This window comes from Canis lupus, chromosome 3 (assembly GCF_048164855.1).
Source record: "Canis lupus baileyi chromosome 3, mCanLup2.hap1, whole genome shotgun sequence".
Classification (NCBI taxonomy): Eukaryota; Metazoa; Chordata; class Mammalia; order Carnivora; family Canidae; genus Canis; species Canis lupus.
The window spans coordinates 36,530,220-36,546,320 of record NC_132840.1 but is presented as its reverse complement, the minus strand read 5'-3'; the positions used below and the strand labels follow the sequence as shown (position 1 = coordinate 36,546,320).

General features: G+C 45.4%; 1 protein-coding gene across 26 annotated transcripts in view; it reads left to right on the top strand.

The window, feature by feature from the left end:
• DAB1 (DAB adaptor protein 1) overlaps positions 1-16,101 on the top strand; it is a 1,169,270-nt gene that overhangs the window by 1,099,983 nt on the left and 53,186 nt on the right. For 24 of the 26 annotated variants that reach the window (XM_072820404.1, XM_072820400.1, XM_072820397.1 and 21 more), the window contains 5 exons: positions 721-852; positions 1,479-1,598; positions 2,073-2,111; positions 3,697-3,762; positions 10,542-10,601. In XM_072820404.1, coding sequence (XP_072676505.1) covers positions 721-852; positions 1,479-1,598; positions 2,073-2,111; positions 3,697-3,762; positions 10,542-10,601 — 417 coding nt within the window. The remainder of the gene's footprint in view (positions 1-720; positions 853-1,478; positions 1,599-2,072; positions 2,112-3,696; positions 3,763-10,541; positions 10,602-16,101) is intronic. The other 2 variants (XM_072820423.1, XM_072820422.1) reach the window with 1 other exon arrangement.

Here is a 16,101-nt window from a genome sequence, read left to right as displayed (position 1 = left end):
GTATCAGGACCCTCTGATCATGACCCGAGCCAAAGGCAGATGCTTAACCGACTGAGCCACCCAGGTGCCCTTCAAATGTCCTTTTAAAAGAGAATAGGATTCGGGCAAATGGATAAAAGAATGGGCATTGCAAACAGAGCAGCAAGCCCATAAAAAGCCTCAGAACTAAGGGAGCCCAGCTACCTCTAGCCCAAATGGTGACTTTGGTAAGATAGCAAAAGGTGTTCATTCCTCAAGGCACTCTTGTCACCATCTGTCAAAAAAAGGACGGTAACCCTACAAGTGTACAGTTCCGTGAATATGAATGGGGCCTCCTATATTTGCACTCTTCCACCATAGCAAGCAGAGTCCCTGGGGACGTAAGTGTCTTAAATATTAAGCCCAAACTTCGGCCGGGCTGTGTCCTGAAGAGAGCTGCAGCTGAAGCCTGCACCGCTGAGTTACTCTGACTGGCCCTGGCAAGCTGCAGGAACGCACCGCCGCAGACGCTCGTTCAGCATATGAGCAGTCCTGTTTATCTCTCTGGTCACAGCACTAAGACCATGGAGGGAAGCCTCCATCTCTCAAGGGCAGGCGCGGCTCGTTTTCCTTCCATCTGGACCCAACAGCTTTCCCAGAGCCCTTCGGGCCTGTTCACACGTAGCTGAAACATAACTCTTATTGATCAACAGCTCGAAGGGAAAGTCTCGTGAAATATGCTCTTCCTTTTGTCTCCAATAGGCCCTTCAGCATCATCATGCTGTTCACGAAATTTCCTACATTGCAAAGGACATCACAGATCACCGGGCCTTTGGATACGTTTGTGGGAAGGAAGGGAATCACAGATTTGTTGCCATAAAAACAGCCCAGGCGGTGAGTATCCCCATCCAAGGAGGGCTCCTTTCCTTGTAGCTTTAGGGGACAGTGCGTACGGTCATGCTGCTGGTCTTTGAAGGCCGCCTCTGATGTCAGACAAAGCCATGCTGATGCTCAGGCTCCCATCTCCAGAGCACAAATAGCCTCGGAGCAAGGAAACAGGCTCAGGCCCATCCAGTCTTGTTGGTTTTCTTCTAATGCGTGTTTCGTAATGACTAATTATTTTCCTTTCTGATTAAGCTGGATGGAGGCACACTATACAAATAAGTTTCCTTGTGCTCATAGCCTCATTTAAAAAGAAAATAAGGGAAAACAAATAGCTGTTTTGCATCAGGCCTACCCTAATTTTATTGTATTCGAAATTACTAATAAATAAAAGCAATGCCTTTTATGCTTATGATTATTATGAATTTGCAAATATAATTAGTTGAAGAAATGAACTTTAGCCTAGATGCAATTTGCTAAACCAATATAAACAAGGTAGAATTAATTAAAGATGGAATGCTTTCAGTTTAATAGGAAAAGGAAGGGCTGTGGGTTGTAGCAGGCAAAAAACAGAAACAGGCCGCTGGGTCTCCGTACCATTCCCTGACTAATGCGCTTTATACCACCGTTTACTGCAGGCTGAACCTGTTATTCTGGACTTGAGAGATCTCTTTCAACTTATTTATGAATTGAAGCAAAGAGAAGAATTGGAAAAAAAGGCACAAAAGGATAAGCAGTGTGAACAAGCTGTGTATCAGGTATACCTGTGAATTTATCCGAGTGCCAGAGAAGATTGGGACTTAAAACAAACAGATATGAAAACTTGACAGTCAGGACTTGTCCTACTGCTGCCAAGTAGAAATAAACAAAGATGAAAGGTCCCCGTGTACATTACAGGCACCGAAAGCAAGCCGTTAGAGAAGATCTTTTATTTTCTGAAATTCTGGACGTGTTAGAGAAACTGAAATTTTGAATTCTGAGGAAGATTTCTGGGGAGGAGAACAGAAAGAAACACAATTGCATTTGCTGTTGTTAACCGTGGGGTGGGGGGGGGGGTGGCTATAAAGGTTTTCATTTTTCCTCTGTATGTTTTCAAACTGAAGTGACCCAGCAGCCTATCCTCCCCAGAGCTGGTTCCTTTACTGTCCTGCGTTTTCTGAATACAGTCTCATAACCTCTCCCTTTATTTATATCCTCTGCTTTTCAAATTCCTTTCTCTCGCTCTGCTGTAGACAATTTTGGAAGAGGATGTTGAAGATCCTGTATACCAGGTAATTTCTGAAAGCCGTAGGGGTTCTTAGGGTCAGGAATGGCGAGGCCCATGCTACAGACACTTCCTCAAAACCCTGAAAAACCCCCTGACTACAGAAGCCTGGAGAGGGATTGAGATTAGTTCTGAGGGTGAGAGCTGCCAGCCCCTCGGGGAGTGGATTTCCATAAAAATGAACAGAAGTTTGGCTAGCATCCATAACACGGGATCTGGAGATGGGCTTCTCCCCGCTTGCCCCAGCCTCGGCCCCCTCCACAATCTGTAAATGTTTGATCCCAGAGCTGGGTGTTTTCTGGAGGCTCTTGAATATTCCAAGTTCATGAGATGGCCTCTTCTCTGAGTTAGGAACCCGGGATGGGGACTGAGTTTTGGTGACATTGGGGTACCAGCCCAAAGGGCAGTCTGTAAGCTATGTCGAAGGCTGTCGGGGCAGGTCTCTCTGGCCCCTCTGATGAGCCGGCTCATGCCATGGGGGCTGTTGGAAGGAAGGTAAGGAAGATCCTAGAGACATCCTAGTCCATAGCTTTCCCTGAACTCGGCAAGGCTGCTGCCCAGGTGTGGCCACAGAGATGACTTCTCTCGGACCCAAGCTTGTGCTCTGTACAAACAGATGCAGAAAGAAAGGAAGAGGAGGCCTCCCACCACCATCCCCAACCCCACTCGTGCTTATTCCCAAGGAGAGAAAGGAGCCCAAAAATGGACTTGTTGGACATAAAACCCGAAACTTGTATTTCTAACTGGATACATGTGGGTCATATGTGTGTGTGTCACACATGCATTGTTTATCAGTGCTTGTTGTCACACAGAAAGCTGGTATAGCTGGGACAGAGATAATATGGATACAATAAGTAATATAATACGAATAACTTGAAGTAGAAGTATCTAGCATATATGACTTTTAACAAAAGCCAAAGATGTGCCTAGCAGGATGCCCTTGGTGTAGAATGCTGGGGGCGACGATTTGTCTAGAATAGGAGCTCAGCCCCTGAGCTGGCTCACAGAGAATGGAGAATACTGCCCTGTTTGAAGTGGCCCAGCCCTTTAGAGTCTGAAACATGCACAGGAGAATACATTGATTTTCAATATTTAAAACTAAGAATATAATATCAGGTGATATTTATGGGATGAGGAGGTTTGGGATTTGTAAGCACATCAGAGCCTAAGTTAGGACATCGGGCTTTATGGAAGCCAGGGGGGCAACAGCTGTAACCCAGATCATGAAGTTGGGATTCCAGGTGTTCCCAGGAGACGTCATTCCCCCTCAGTGGTACCGCACACGCAGACATTATTGAATCGAATGCCATCGAATGAAGAGGCCGCGTCTCCAGAAGAATGCACAGGGGGTCCCATGCATTGACTGCTGTACGCCCAGCCATCAGACCCTTGCTGTTTTCCTTAGAAAAGTCAGGGGGAGCATGCAAGGCACGTGCAGTGTTTCAGTGATCCACTTGTCTCTTTAGGGTGTTTTCTGTTGCAACTGTTTCTTTAATGCTCACTGTGATTTGTATCCTGAATTCCAAATGCCTTTTTTTTTTTCCTCCTTCTTCTTCCCCTCTGACCTTTCCTCTCTGGCCGCTCCATAATAGTACATTGTGTTTGAGGCTGGACACGAGCCAATCCGTGATCCCGAAACAGAAGAAAACATTTATCAGGTATAAAATTGCTTCTCTTTCCATTGCGCTCTTGCCACTCAGTGTCCGGAGGGGTCTGCAGAACCAGGGGGGCCCGCCTCACAGGGTCACACTGCTCTCCCTGTCATCCTGGCTTGGTAAAATACCTTCCTCTGAGCTGGCTTTGACCAATTGACCAGTAGTTTCCTCGCCTTGTTGTGGAAATGTTCAATGGCCCATTGAGAGGGGTGTTTTAATAGTTAATGATCTTAACTATTTTCAATGGACTCAAGAATCAAAGATTCCATTGTAATGACTGTAATCCATTGGAGAGTTGTTGTCCATGATAAAGGAGGGTCCTTCATCTCTCTGAAAAAGGGTGCTCATCAGATTTCTTTAAAAAGCCATTTGCACTACTGCAAATCAAGGACAAATTCAAAAATGCTGTTGGAAGTCAGCATTGGGGATATTAACTGAATAAGAGAAAGTACAGCTCAAGGTTTTACCCCTCCTAAAGGGAAGGTAAATTAATATTCTTAAATGTCTGCTTATATGAAGAATACTGTACACACTTTGTGATTCATTTAATTTTGACAAACATGCTATAAAGTAAGTATTTAATCCCACTTTTACAAGGGAAAACTGAGCTTCGGAGAAGTTGAGTTACTGGGGTGGGGGGGACGCTGTATAGCTATTTAGGGCTGAGATCAGACCCAGTGTGAGTGAAAGCAAAACTCACACGTCCTCCCCCAGTGCTTTTCTATCAAAGAATTTGAGAAATTGCACCATAGCAACACATCAAACAAATATGACAACATCCAATTTTTCACTAATTAGAATTTTAGCCTTAATTTGAAATATAAACATTATGGAGGAAAGAAAAAAATTTAATGTATTTAATAAGTGATTTTAATTTCCTTAATTTACTCGGTTGTGCAGTCTGCTCTTCTGCCTTGGGCATGCATTACTTGTGTAATGAAAGTAAAACAGATTTTCAGTTTCTGTCAAATGCACAGAATTCTAAAAGACCAAAGTGTAACATCAGCTCTACCAACAACTTGGTTTAAACCAGTCCATTGGAGTAATAATCTAAGTATTTCTGTCCACTGGATCTTTCTGGATTGGAGGCTGTGCACTGAAGCTTTGTTTAGAAATCATCCTTCACAGGGCACCTGGTGGGTCAGGCACTTAAGTACCTGCCTTCGGCTCAGGTCATGATCCCAGGGTTCTAGGGTCCTGGGATCGAGCCCATATTGGGCTCTCTGCTCAGCAGAGGATCTGCTTCTCCCTCTTCTGCTCCCTCTGCCTCTCCCCTCTCTCCACTCCTGCTATCTCTCTTGCTCACCCTCTCAAATAAATAAATAAAATATATTTTTTAAAAACTTTAAAAAATAAAATCGTTGCTCACAAAGTTTCCATCTTTACATGGAAAACTTACATATTTATTCTCAGTGTCAGGCTTTAAATTGCCACAACCTTGTGATGTCTGAATGTGAGGCCAAAGGAGCCATTAACCAGTCATCCACTGAAGAAAAAAAATACCTTTTAAGACAAAATTAGGCTTTTTAGTGCAAGGTTTCTGAATTCCGACTGAGCTGTGGTCGGCGAGGCTCCCACTGTGCCCTGTGGGGGTGGAGGGTAGTGTTGGAGGTGTGAGAAGAACTGGTGTAGGCTAACAGAGAACCGGGCACCTACCTTTGGCTGAGTGGTAGCGGGCAGGACACTAGCCCTCTCTAAGACTCTGTTTCCCCAGAGAAAAGGTAGGGGCGTAATTTCTCCATAACTCATTGTCATGAGAATGAAGCAAGATCCTGTGAAGGATATAAAGAAGAGACTTCTTGGGTCACACAGTGTTGGATTCGGAATCTTAGTCCAGGTACCAGCTCAACGGTTCATCTGGCTTATCCAGTTCCTTTCCTACTCTGAGCCTCAGTTTGCTTATCTGTAAAATGAACAACTAAGACTGAAGAGTCTCTCGGACAGGCCCTTTGCTGCTTTTTGCAACTCATGCCTCATCACAGGACAGTGATTCTTTAGGGAAACATGTTCGCTTGCTCCACAGGGTGACAAGGCCTCTTAGAAGTCACCGCACACGTGGCTTGGGTAACATTTATTGAGTGCTGACTGTGGGCCAGCTCTGTGAGCGAGGTTAACATGCAACATCTTCTCTCTCACAACAAGACTGCGAGGCTTGAACCATCATTCCCACCTCACAGGCAGAACGGTAGGGCTCACACAGATATGGTGTCTTGCCCAACATCACAGAGCTACAGGGAGTGGCATCCTGCCTCACAGCCAGGTCCCTCCGACCTCGGTAAATAAATAAATCCCAAGGCTCTTTTGAGCTCAGAATATCCTGACGCCAAGTTGCATGATTAGATTCTGTGCGGGTTTCAAGTCACTATCTCAAAATCACACTTGTTTTAACAGTTCTGACCTCCGGATCTTCCCATCTTGTCCATCATGAGCAGGAAGGTACCATTTAAGGAAATGAATATTTTATCACCCTCTGTTCTCCTCTCTTGCTTTGCCAGTCAGCTGGGCCTCAATTTGCTTAACTCGAGATAAGCTCTTGGGCCTGAAGATAAGGCCAGGCTTTTAAGGAGCTGTGATTAGGAACCTCGCTCTTCTTTGCATTTTAAGGGCCTGCGAATGTTCCATAGCTATTCCTCCTGAGTCGATTGTAGTGTTTCTCAGTCTTTGGTGTGGCCCACGGTGGCCTCAGATTTTTCATCCCTTCCCTATTTTCCAGAATGAGGTAGACAGACCCCAGGTGTCATCTGTTAGCTGTTTTGTGGCCCTGGATAAAGTACATAACTTTTGTGTCTCAGTCTCCTGGGCAATAAAATGAGGGATGCTGTGTCATCTGCTTCTAGAAGTGATGTGCAGGTGTAAAGCGCTTGGCTGCTTGGCACATAGTAGGTTCTAAATGTTAGCTCCCTTTGCCTCCTAAGGATGTGATCAAGATGTCTGATGATGATGTATTAAGCGAAGTAGAACATGACTTGCTTGCCTCATCTTGTCAGAGAGCCTAGCGGAAAGTTGCAACCTCGCTTGACTTTGCTATTTATAACTCCGGCGCAAGGGAGGGAGAGACTCTTGAGCAACTGTAACCTCTCTTTGAGGATCAGTAGTCTCATTTTCCAAACCGGATTAATAATAATTGTCTTTCTTTTTGCGTGCATCAGAAAAAGTTATCAGTCATCTTTGTAAAACAACACGGAACCTTGTGGTACAAGGGCTTTTACACCTCACTTAATTTTGACCCTTGCAGTAACTCAGTAAGATAAGAATAGCTATGATGACTATCAATTTAAAACGTAAGAAAATCATGTCCTCTGATTTAAGTGCTGGGCCCAAGGCCAGAGCCTCAGCTTCTCAACCCGGTATTGAGAACAGAAATGTTAACAAGCTTCCCACGCTAGCAAGACTGCAGCTTTCCACGCGGGCATTTTTCACGTTCTTTGGTTCGAAAATCATTTTTAATCGCCCATGATGTGTCAAGTATTGTTATTTTAAAATGAGAAGTCTCTACTCCTAGTCACTCAACCCTTAAACTGCCTCTCTAACACTATTAGTATGATACTGAGCTAAAAAAGTGTCTTCTGTACCTACAGCACTTAATGTATAGCTTTTGCAGTAATTGCACCTCTGTTAACTCCTTCATTCAAAAAGCAGTTCTGGGGCAGCCCAGGTGGCTCAGTGGTTTAGTGCCACCTTCAGCCCAGGGCCTGATCCTGGAGACTGCTTCTCTCTCTCTCTCTCTCTCTCTCTCTCTCTCTCTCATGAATTAAAAAAAAAACACAAAAAGCAGTTCTGTATGGAGCACCTGGCGTGTGCCTGCCACGTGGAGATGTGATACACCGTAGTGTGGTCCCAACCCACAGGGAGCTTCTAGGCACCCCTTTGAGTGCCTCTGACAGCGAGATGAGAAGACTGAGATTCAGAGAACAAAGAGACCCTCTGAGGTCACATAGCCTGTGCTAGAGCCGCAATCGGGAACCAGATCTCCCACTTCCTTTTGGTCCAGAACTGTTCTTGCTCACTCTACAATGTCTTGTTAGGGAGATGGTCTATAGGCAGCATGGACCCACCAGGCGGGGATGAGAATCAGGACAAGGCTCTCTCCGCTGTCTCTCAGGCACTTCTGCCAGTGTTCTGCTCTTAGCACATACACAGTAAAGGTTTGATGCTTAAACACTTCCTATGCAACCAGTATTTACCTGTGGAGAGACAGGTTTGTAAAATATGTGCCTTGTCCTGCACAAGCTTACACCTGCAGTGTGGTTTGACAGCTCCCATATAAGATAAAGCACATTTTGCACTCATGTAAGTAGCCTGATTTCTTTCCCAGCTACTCCCCCAACCCCCACCCTCAGCCCCCACCCCACCCCAGTAAGATAAGGAGCTCCTTCAAGGAGAGGCCATATCCAGCTCACTCGCCATCATTGTCCCAGGCAAAGCACAGATCATGATACATAATAGGTTCTTGGCCACTTTTATTTGTTAGTGGAAGGGTATTCCAGAGGTCTCAAAAGTACAGAGGAAGTCTCCAACCAGGTAGAGAACCATGCAAGGCTCCCAAGAAGACATCCCAGCTGACATAAATCTTAAAGGACAAACAGGCAGATGGATATCTCACCCATGGGAGAGCCAAGCAGCAAAGCTTTTTCAATTATGCAGTTTGGGTTTATCCATCCTGCCGCTTCTCCTCCATTTGCAGGGATAATTGAGAGTCAGCTGCGGTTCAACTTGCTAAGTGCCCGTAGTGAGCAGTGAATTACGGGGAACAGAAATGCTGTTCATTTTGCTCAGGAAAAGGTGAGCTAGTAAAAATACAAGTGCGAGCTGGTAATTTATCGGCCCTTGTTAACAAGGACTCGGTAGGCATTCTTAGAGGGTTCCTTCTAGATGGAGGCCAGTTATCAGGAGCAAAGAAATTACATTCTTCATTGGATACCTGCAAGCTGAGTTTTGCAGGAGCAGCTCAGAAAGTGCATCTTCCACACGACCATGCCCGCTCATAGTCCTGATGTCTGCAAGAATGTGCACCACCTTTTGAAAGTGGAGAATATGATGTCAAAGAGAAAGATGCCATCAGAACAGCTACGGGGACCGTGGAAACAGGGATGAGATGCAGCTGTCTGTAGAGTATAGTAGTTAAAAGGCAAAGTGCCAGGACTCCAACTCTGGCAGCCTACTCCCCTGCAGGACCCTCTCTGGGTTTCCTTTGCCTCATCCGCAACACAATGACGGTTGTCACCCTCTCCCAACTGACTTGCATGAGAATACCTGTAAACACAAACATTCAGAACAGTGCTTTGGCACACAGAAAGCGCCCTGTCAATGTTAGTTGATGCCATTAGTAATAAATGTCTTGTCTGGTAGCCAGAAAGAGCTGGATTTGAATCTCCTCACTTAATGAGCTTGGAAGCTTTGGAAAAGTCTCCCTAACATCTCTGAGCCTCACTTTCTGCTGCGTAAAGTGAAGATTCTAATACCAAGTTCTTAGGAGCAATATAAGGATTCTGAGTTAAGCTGATAAGGATGGAAATACCAAAAGGGACTCGAGAAATGAGCCCAAATTCTTACTTCTTGTCTGTGGAAGAGTTAGCTGGTCCAAGCCTAAAAGACACTTTTAGTTTTCTTCACTGGTGCCCACATTTCTTATGATACATTTACCCAGAAGACATTTACCAAATGCCTACTGAGTAAGCACTTAGGCACTGTGCCTGCTCTTAAGGAGCTCCCAATCTGATGACAAGAAACACAGATTAGCAGACAGTTGTAAAACCAGTACAGGCTGTGGCGTCCAGGGAGGTGCGAGCTGCGCGGTGCTGGTTGCTGGGAAGCACAACTGATTGCTTTCAAGCCAGAATGCTTCAGTGTAAAGCCCTTGATTGACTCATTAGAAAAGTATTCAACATATCTACTGTTGTTAGTGTTATACAATGAGTTCTTATACTTACCTATATAATGTATCAGTGGTGAAAGCAGCTATCATTCTAACACTTCACACCACTATAGTTCCTAATCATTTTTATTTACCATCTCTTTTCTCATTTGATCCCCACAAAACCCAGATGAGAAGCAGAGCCAGTAACACCCATTTTTATAATCGTGAAGCTCAGAGAAGCTAAGGGACCTGCTCGGGGTAATACCATTACCAAGCGACCCAGTAAGATCAGATGGATGAGTAAGAGGAAGGAGGGGGAGGAGAAAATACAGATACATATTTAGAGACAATTGAGGTTTTTCTAGATTCCTGTCTTAGGCTTTTCATGCCATTGATGCCCCCTTTTCTTGGGAAAAAAGAAAAAAAACTTTTGGTGAATATCGCCTGGCTTGTCCACAATCCCAGCAGAAGCCATTCTTGATACTGAGACCTCAATGTTTGCTATATTTTAACTAAACTGGATCTCAATCTTTGCACCAAGCAGCTTAAGCTCAGCTGAAAACTAGTTTTAATCACTCTGGACAAGTTGGAGCACCTCCTTGTCTTTGGTGAAATGAGGATTATCTTTTTCCCTCATGTGACCCCTGAGGCCTCTGCAGCCTCCTGTTCCATGGTTCTATGAGAAGCCCAGTGGCAGAGACCCTGCAAACATTTGTGAAGTGATTCACACAGTCCTCCCTCATCTAGCTGTCCCTGGGAAGGAGCCTGGTCTGCTGCCCCTATAATTCCAGTAGCCCCTTTGACTTGGGACCCTCAGGCGCTATCCTCATACACACTGAGCTAGCTTAGAGTTGAAGTGTGGTTGCTTTAGTCTTTGAAAGAGTATCAAAGTGTTTTGACTACATCAAATTTGATTCTTCCACAGGTTCCCACCAGCCAAAAGAAGGAAGGTGTTTATGATGTGCCAAAAAGTCAACCTGTAAGTGTAAGTATACCTCCTCTCTTCTGCCAGGTTCCAGTAACCTGCATTCTTATGAGACTGTGCCTACAACCTGAGGAAGGGAACTCCTCTTCTGAATAGGTGTCACAACTCGTAGAGCTTTGCCAGAGTCCACATGCTAAGGTCTCCTCTGTGAGTTGGAGGGAAGGAGGCATAAGGCAAAAATGGTGGAGATGAAGAAAGAGTGCCAGTCTGGATCAAGGTCTGGCCCCATGGGTGGTAGTGAGTTGAATTGTGTAAACCACTATGTCTGAAGGTCTCAAGGTTTCAGATATTCCTTGGTCAGAGTCTGCAGCCAACTTTATTATATACCTGGTCAAATAGAGGGCAGCATCTCGATCCTGAGAAGAGAGTTGCCCATCCAATTTAAAAGTGGTTCACAGGGCTCAGAGGGACAGCAGAAGAGCTGGCCAGAGCCTCTGGAGTATATGAGGGTCCAGCCAGTGGCCAGACCACTATGAAAAAGGCCACATGTAGTGGGCTTGTAAAAACCCAGAAGGTCCACTACATCTAGACCCCATCAGCTGGTAGGACTCCTAGAAACGGAAAATCTCAAGCTTGTGCTACTGCCCCATGCCACTGCTAGGCCAGGCCAGTACGTAGGACCTCCACTCAGCACCCAGAAGGTGCCCTCTGTACATAATTCAAGGGACACTGAGGAACTTCTGCTCAGAGGGACGTTGGACATGGCCACGGCCCATGTCAAAAGAACTAGGGTGTTTGGTCACTGTTGATCACAGTAATCTCAATAATGGGTAGAAAGAGCACAGGCTTAGAAGACAGACCCTCAGGAGTTCCAGCTCTGACCCTAACAGGACTGTTGTGAGGCTGAATGACTCTATCTGGGACATTGTTATTGGTCCTAAACCCTGCCGTGTGAGAGATATGAAGGCATCCCCGCAGATTTCAAGGTCACATGGATAGGGCAGTTTGAATCCCCATTCCCAGGGAAACAGAACAGCTGAAGGACCTGGAAATACTTGGCCTGGAGAAAAGAAACCATAAATATGGAGATGGAAGCCCCAATGGCCACTGGTTGGAAGAGGGAGTACACTGTTCTGTGTTGGCCAGCTCATGGAACTGAGACTGGTGGGTGGCACTGCAAGGAAGCCACATCCAGCCCAGCGTGAGAGTGACTGTCCTGAACAGTGAGTCGGAGCTGTTAAGGATAGAACATCTGGCACCTAAGGGAGTGAGCTCTCTGACACTGGAGCTGTGCAAGCAGAGGCCGGGAGACCACAGGTCAGACCACCTGTTTGCATCCTCCCATGGTGAGGTGGGTGGAGGGGAAAGAGGACCTCCTGTGGTCCCTTCCAAGCATGAGCTGCTGTCTTCTTCTTTTTTTTTTTTTTTTTTTTTTTTGAGCTGCTGTCTTCTTGAGTTGAAAGTCTTTCTGGTTCATTCTAACCCTCTCCTGCCCCCACTCCCCTTTTACCTGATGAAATTTCTTTTTGTCCTATCAGCGTCCCTTGCTCTACACTGTCTGCAACCACCATACCCAACCTAAATACTGCTTCTGGAAGCCCACGGGCTTTAGATTTCATAAAAAAAGCATATCCGGATGTAGGGCCCTCCTCACAAACTCAGTCTACAACGTAATAGAGAACATATAACATGATGCCGCTTGGAGAAAAAGCTGTTTTTCTCCCTGAGGCCTTTACATTTGTCAGGCCTCCTTGTCACTGAGACACTGGTCTGTTCTTCCTGTTTCTGTTTGGTTCAGCTCCCATCACACAGCTCCCTACAATTCAATTTGTGCCTAAATTGCCTCGCTTGCCCCTAACAGGTTTAGATACGTGAGAAAACATGCTCCATTTGCTGCCTGGGTTTTTTGTGAATTTATTAACCAATCTGGCTACACCATCTCCATGCTTAAAACCTAAAAAAAAAAAAAAAAAAATCCAAGCTCCTTAGCCTGACATACACAACACTCAGATGCCAGCCCCAGCCCATATCTCTCGTCTACCTCCCCCTGGTCCAGCTCTAGTGAACTCTGCAGCCTCCTCAAGGAGCCCCATCCTCCCCTAACATCCCAGCTTAGCTTCAGGCTCTAGGGGCTCAGGGAAACTTTCTGGTCTTCTGCTCCACCCAGTGTTAGCAGATCACCCCTACCTCTCTACCCTGCTCCCTATCATTGCTCTATTTTAACAACACTTAGCACACAGTGTTGAAACTCTTGTCTTCGCCCATTATACCCAGGAGCTTCCTGAGGTCCGTGGATGACCAGAAGTAAGCCCAGGGCCTGGAACGTGGAAGTTGGGCATGACACAGCCATGCTAGGAATTAAATGTACAAATGACCCTGCCCTGTAGAAGGAATTGATAGAAATCCCTGGAACTTTCTTTTAAAGGAAATTCCCTGTTTTTTCTAACTCTGAAATAGGCACTAAATAGGCATGGTAAGGTTTTGCTTGGGAAATAACTGGGCTGCCTGAATGGCCTGTAGTAACTCCCAGCCCTCTGTTTCCACAGAGTCCTAGAAGCAGCTGGGGTGATGCTGGGTTTTCCATGAACAATTTCCACATTTTTCAAAGCAGAAGAGAGGTAGCAAGTGAAAAGCACCCACTCTAAGGGAGAGGCAGATGCTTGAATTTGGAATCTCAGCTCCTGCTCTTACTACCTATGGGGCTTCTGATAAGTTCTCTTGTTTCTCTTTGCCTCATTATTCTCATCTACCCAAAAGAGCAACTGAACCCAACTTGCTAAATGATTTTGAGGGGAAGATAGCATATGCATTGGAAACTTAATCCCACTTGACTAAACCTCCCAGAGGTACTTTAATATCCCATATCCCTCAGTGTTCTGGGATCTTCTTGTCCTACAGGCTTGCTCCTATAGACCTGCCTCTCTGATGAGTGCATATTCCCTAGGATACCTCTGAGCTCTGAAAATCCCTGCTATGATCTTGCTGTTTGCTCCTTCACCACCTGCTCCTTAGCCAGAAAGATGAGTAAACCAAAGACAACCAAGTTAGTGCATAATAAGCAGCTTCCTTCCAGGCAGTTTGGGGGCTTCCACAAGTTTCCCACAAGAAGGGTGACTGCCCAGTGACCTGTTGCTCTGGATACCCTGGGTTTCTTCTTGCTTGGGTCTAGGTCTGCCCCGAGCCCAATAAGAGACTTAGTTTGGGGCAGTCACTGGGGAAAACCACAAATCAACCCCAGACAAAATGGCCTGATCTTCAGCATCAGACCTGGGTATGCTCTCATCCCTACCACCTACCAAGCGTCCTTGAGCATATTTTTCCATCTCTAAGCCTCAGGGTCATCATCTGTAAATGGAAAGTAATGCCTGCCTTGCAGCTTTGTTTGGAGGACTAAAGGAGACATCTATGTAAAACCCCTAACAGGGGATATGGATTAGATTAATTAGAACATTTCCATTTGATGCCATTACAAGCGATGCAGCTGCAAACAGTTCTCACCGAGCAGGGGATTGCAAGTGTGCTAGATGATTGCACACCTCCTCTGGGAAGCCTTCTTTACCCCCAGAGTAATCAGCCCCCCTGGGAGACCTCTGTGTTTCTCTTTGCAATGATCACAATGCATTGTTACTTTTTCTTAACGAATCCATGTGAGCCATTGGACCTTGATTTTCTTACAAAGGCCTTGCCTTTGGGGTTAATGACAGTACCTGCCTTAGAGTGTTTGTGTTAAGGACTAAATGAACTGAAGGATATGAATCACTATGGTGCTTGGTGCAGACTTGGTATTCAACAGCGTGAGCTGTTACATTCTATTTGTTTCACCTTCTTTTCTGTGAGCTCCTTGAGGACAGGAATCCCTTTTAATCATCACTCTCTCTAAAGTAACTCCTCTGGGGATTTCTGATCTCTTTGAACTTTTGATGGTGTAATTTTTCCCCAGAAAACAGTAACAACAACTTGTATTATCACATGTACTCATGTAAATTTTTGAGGGTCCTGAATCCAATGGGATCTTGATTGCAGCTCCAAAATCTCTGTCCTGGAGCTCAGTCCCTGGCTCATTGTCACCTTCCATGGTCAGAGATATACTCATCGAGGTGTCACATTTGGTGTATTGGATCCCAGAGTTTGGCACAGGAGTTAGAATTCATTACATTTCTTATGGGTCTCACCCACCTCGGTGCATCAGCTTATGGCAGCACAGTTTTGTCTCCATCAGCTGGGCTGCAGGCATGACAGAAAGCCGATCCTGTCTCCTCACTCTCCTCCCCCACATTCATGCATCCATGCCCTAGTGCCCACCAGGCCCCATTACCTTGGGGTGCTAAGCTGTACTGGCTCCTTTCTTGTTCCTCTTTCACAAATAACATGTCAGGATGCTTTTGTTTGCTTGTTTTAATCCAGATCTTTAATGTTCCCTTCTAGCAGATTTGTTCTTAGGGTCATGCTACACACCACTCCACCCTTTCCTAGGACTCTGAGCCAAGATAAGGATTAATCCCACTCACTCCCCAAAATATACACTTCCTCTATTCCTAGTCAAGGCAGCTGGAAGATTTGCACACAGCCTTTATTTTTATGCAGGGGCCTTTGAACCCCAGGAGCACAGATGCTGGCTGATAGGGAATGTTAGCTGACTAGGGAGACAGGGAGGAAGGAGGTATCACTTGGGCAGAGCCTTGAAGGATGAGCAGGACTTGAGCAGGCAAAGCACCTTCTGGGCATATCATTGAGGTCCTTTGGGTGCCTGAGTTTCCACTACCTGTACTTAGCAGCACTCAGAACCAATTAATTTATCATCAGTTTCCTTCTCAAAGAAACAGGGGACATGCAGGTAGTCTTCCTTTCTGCTGGCTGATAATGCTGCTCGTGTTCTTTAGACAAACATCCTGGCCTCTTTGGGGCTGTCAGGAATGCACATCCCTGAGTGGGGAGGAAGGTGACTGCTAAGCAGCCCATTACCACATCCATTATTTAGTGCTTTTTGCACTCTTTTAGCCTTTGAACATGATTCTGATTCTGCAGGGGGACAAGTGAAATGATGCATTCACAGGCTACAGAAGTGCCTCTTTCAGGCCCTGTTATGCCCCCACAACACTGAATTTAGATGACACTTAACCTTCACGGTCAACTGTTTCAATGACACAAACCTAACCCTTAGCATGCCTCATGTCGCTGTCACATGAGAAACATCCAGCACTTGTCTTCTCCCCTCCCCTCCTTTCGACCTCGTGTAATATTCTTATGGCTGAAAAAGAATCCTTCACCTTATAACTGTCCAGTTTAAACCCCTTTTATGTAGTTATAATAACCATGAAAGACTTTGTAATTATCAGTAATAACTATCAGTCAATGGATTCTAGCAGAACATTTTTTGGCCTTCAAAAGAGAAACTTAAAAGTTGGGCAAAGTGATAAATAGGAAGGACACATAGGTTGTCAAATTGATAAGTTAGTGTCAACCTTCATTTTTTTTGGATGAAACAGGGATTCAGGAATTGAAAAGAATGATCAGAATCCTCCGGAGATTCTTTCCTCACTTTGGGTATGATCTTTGCCAA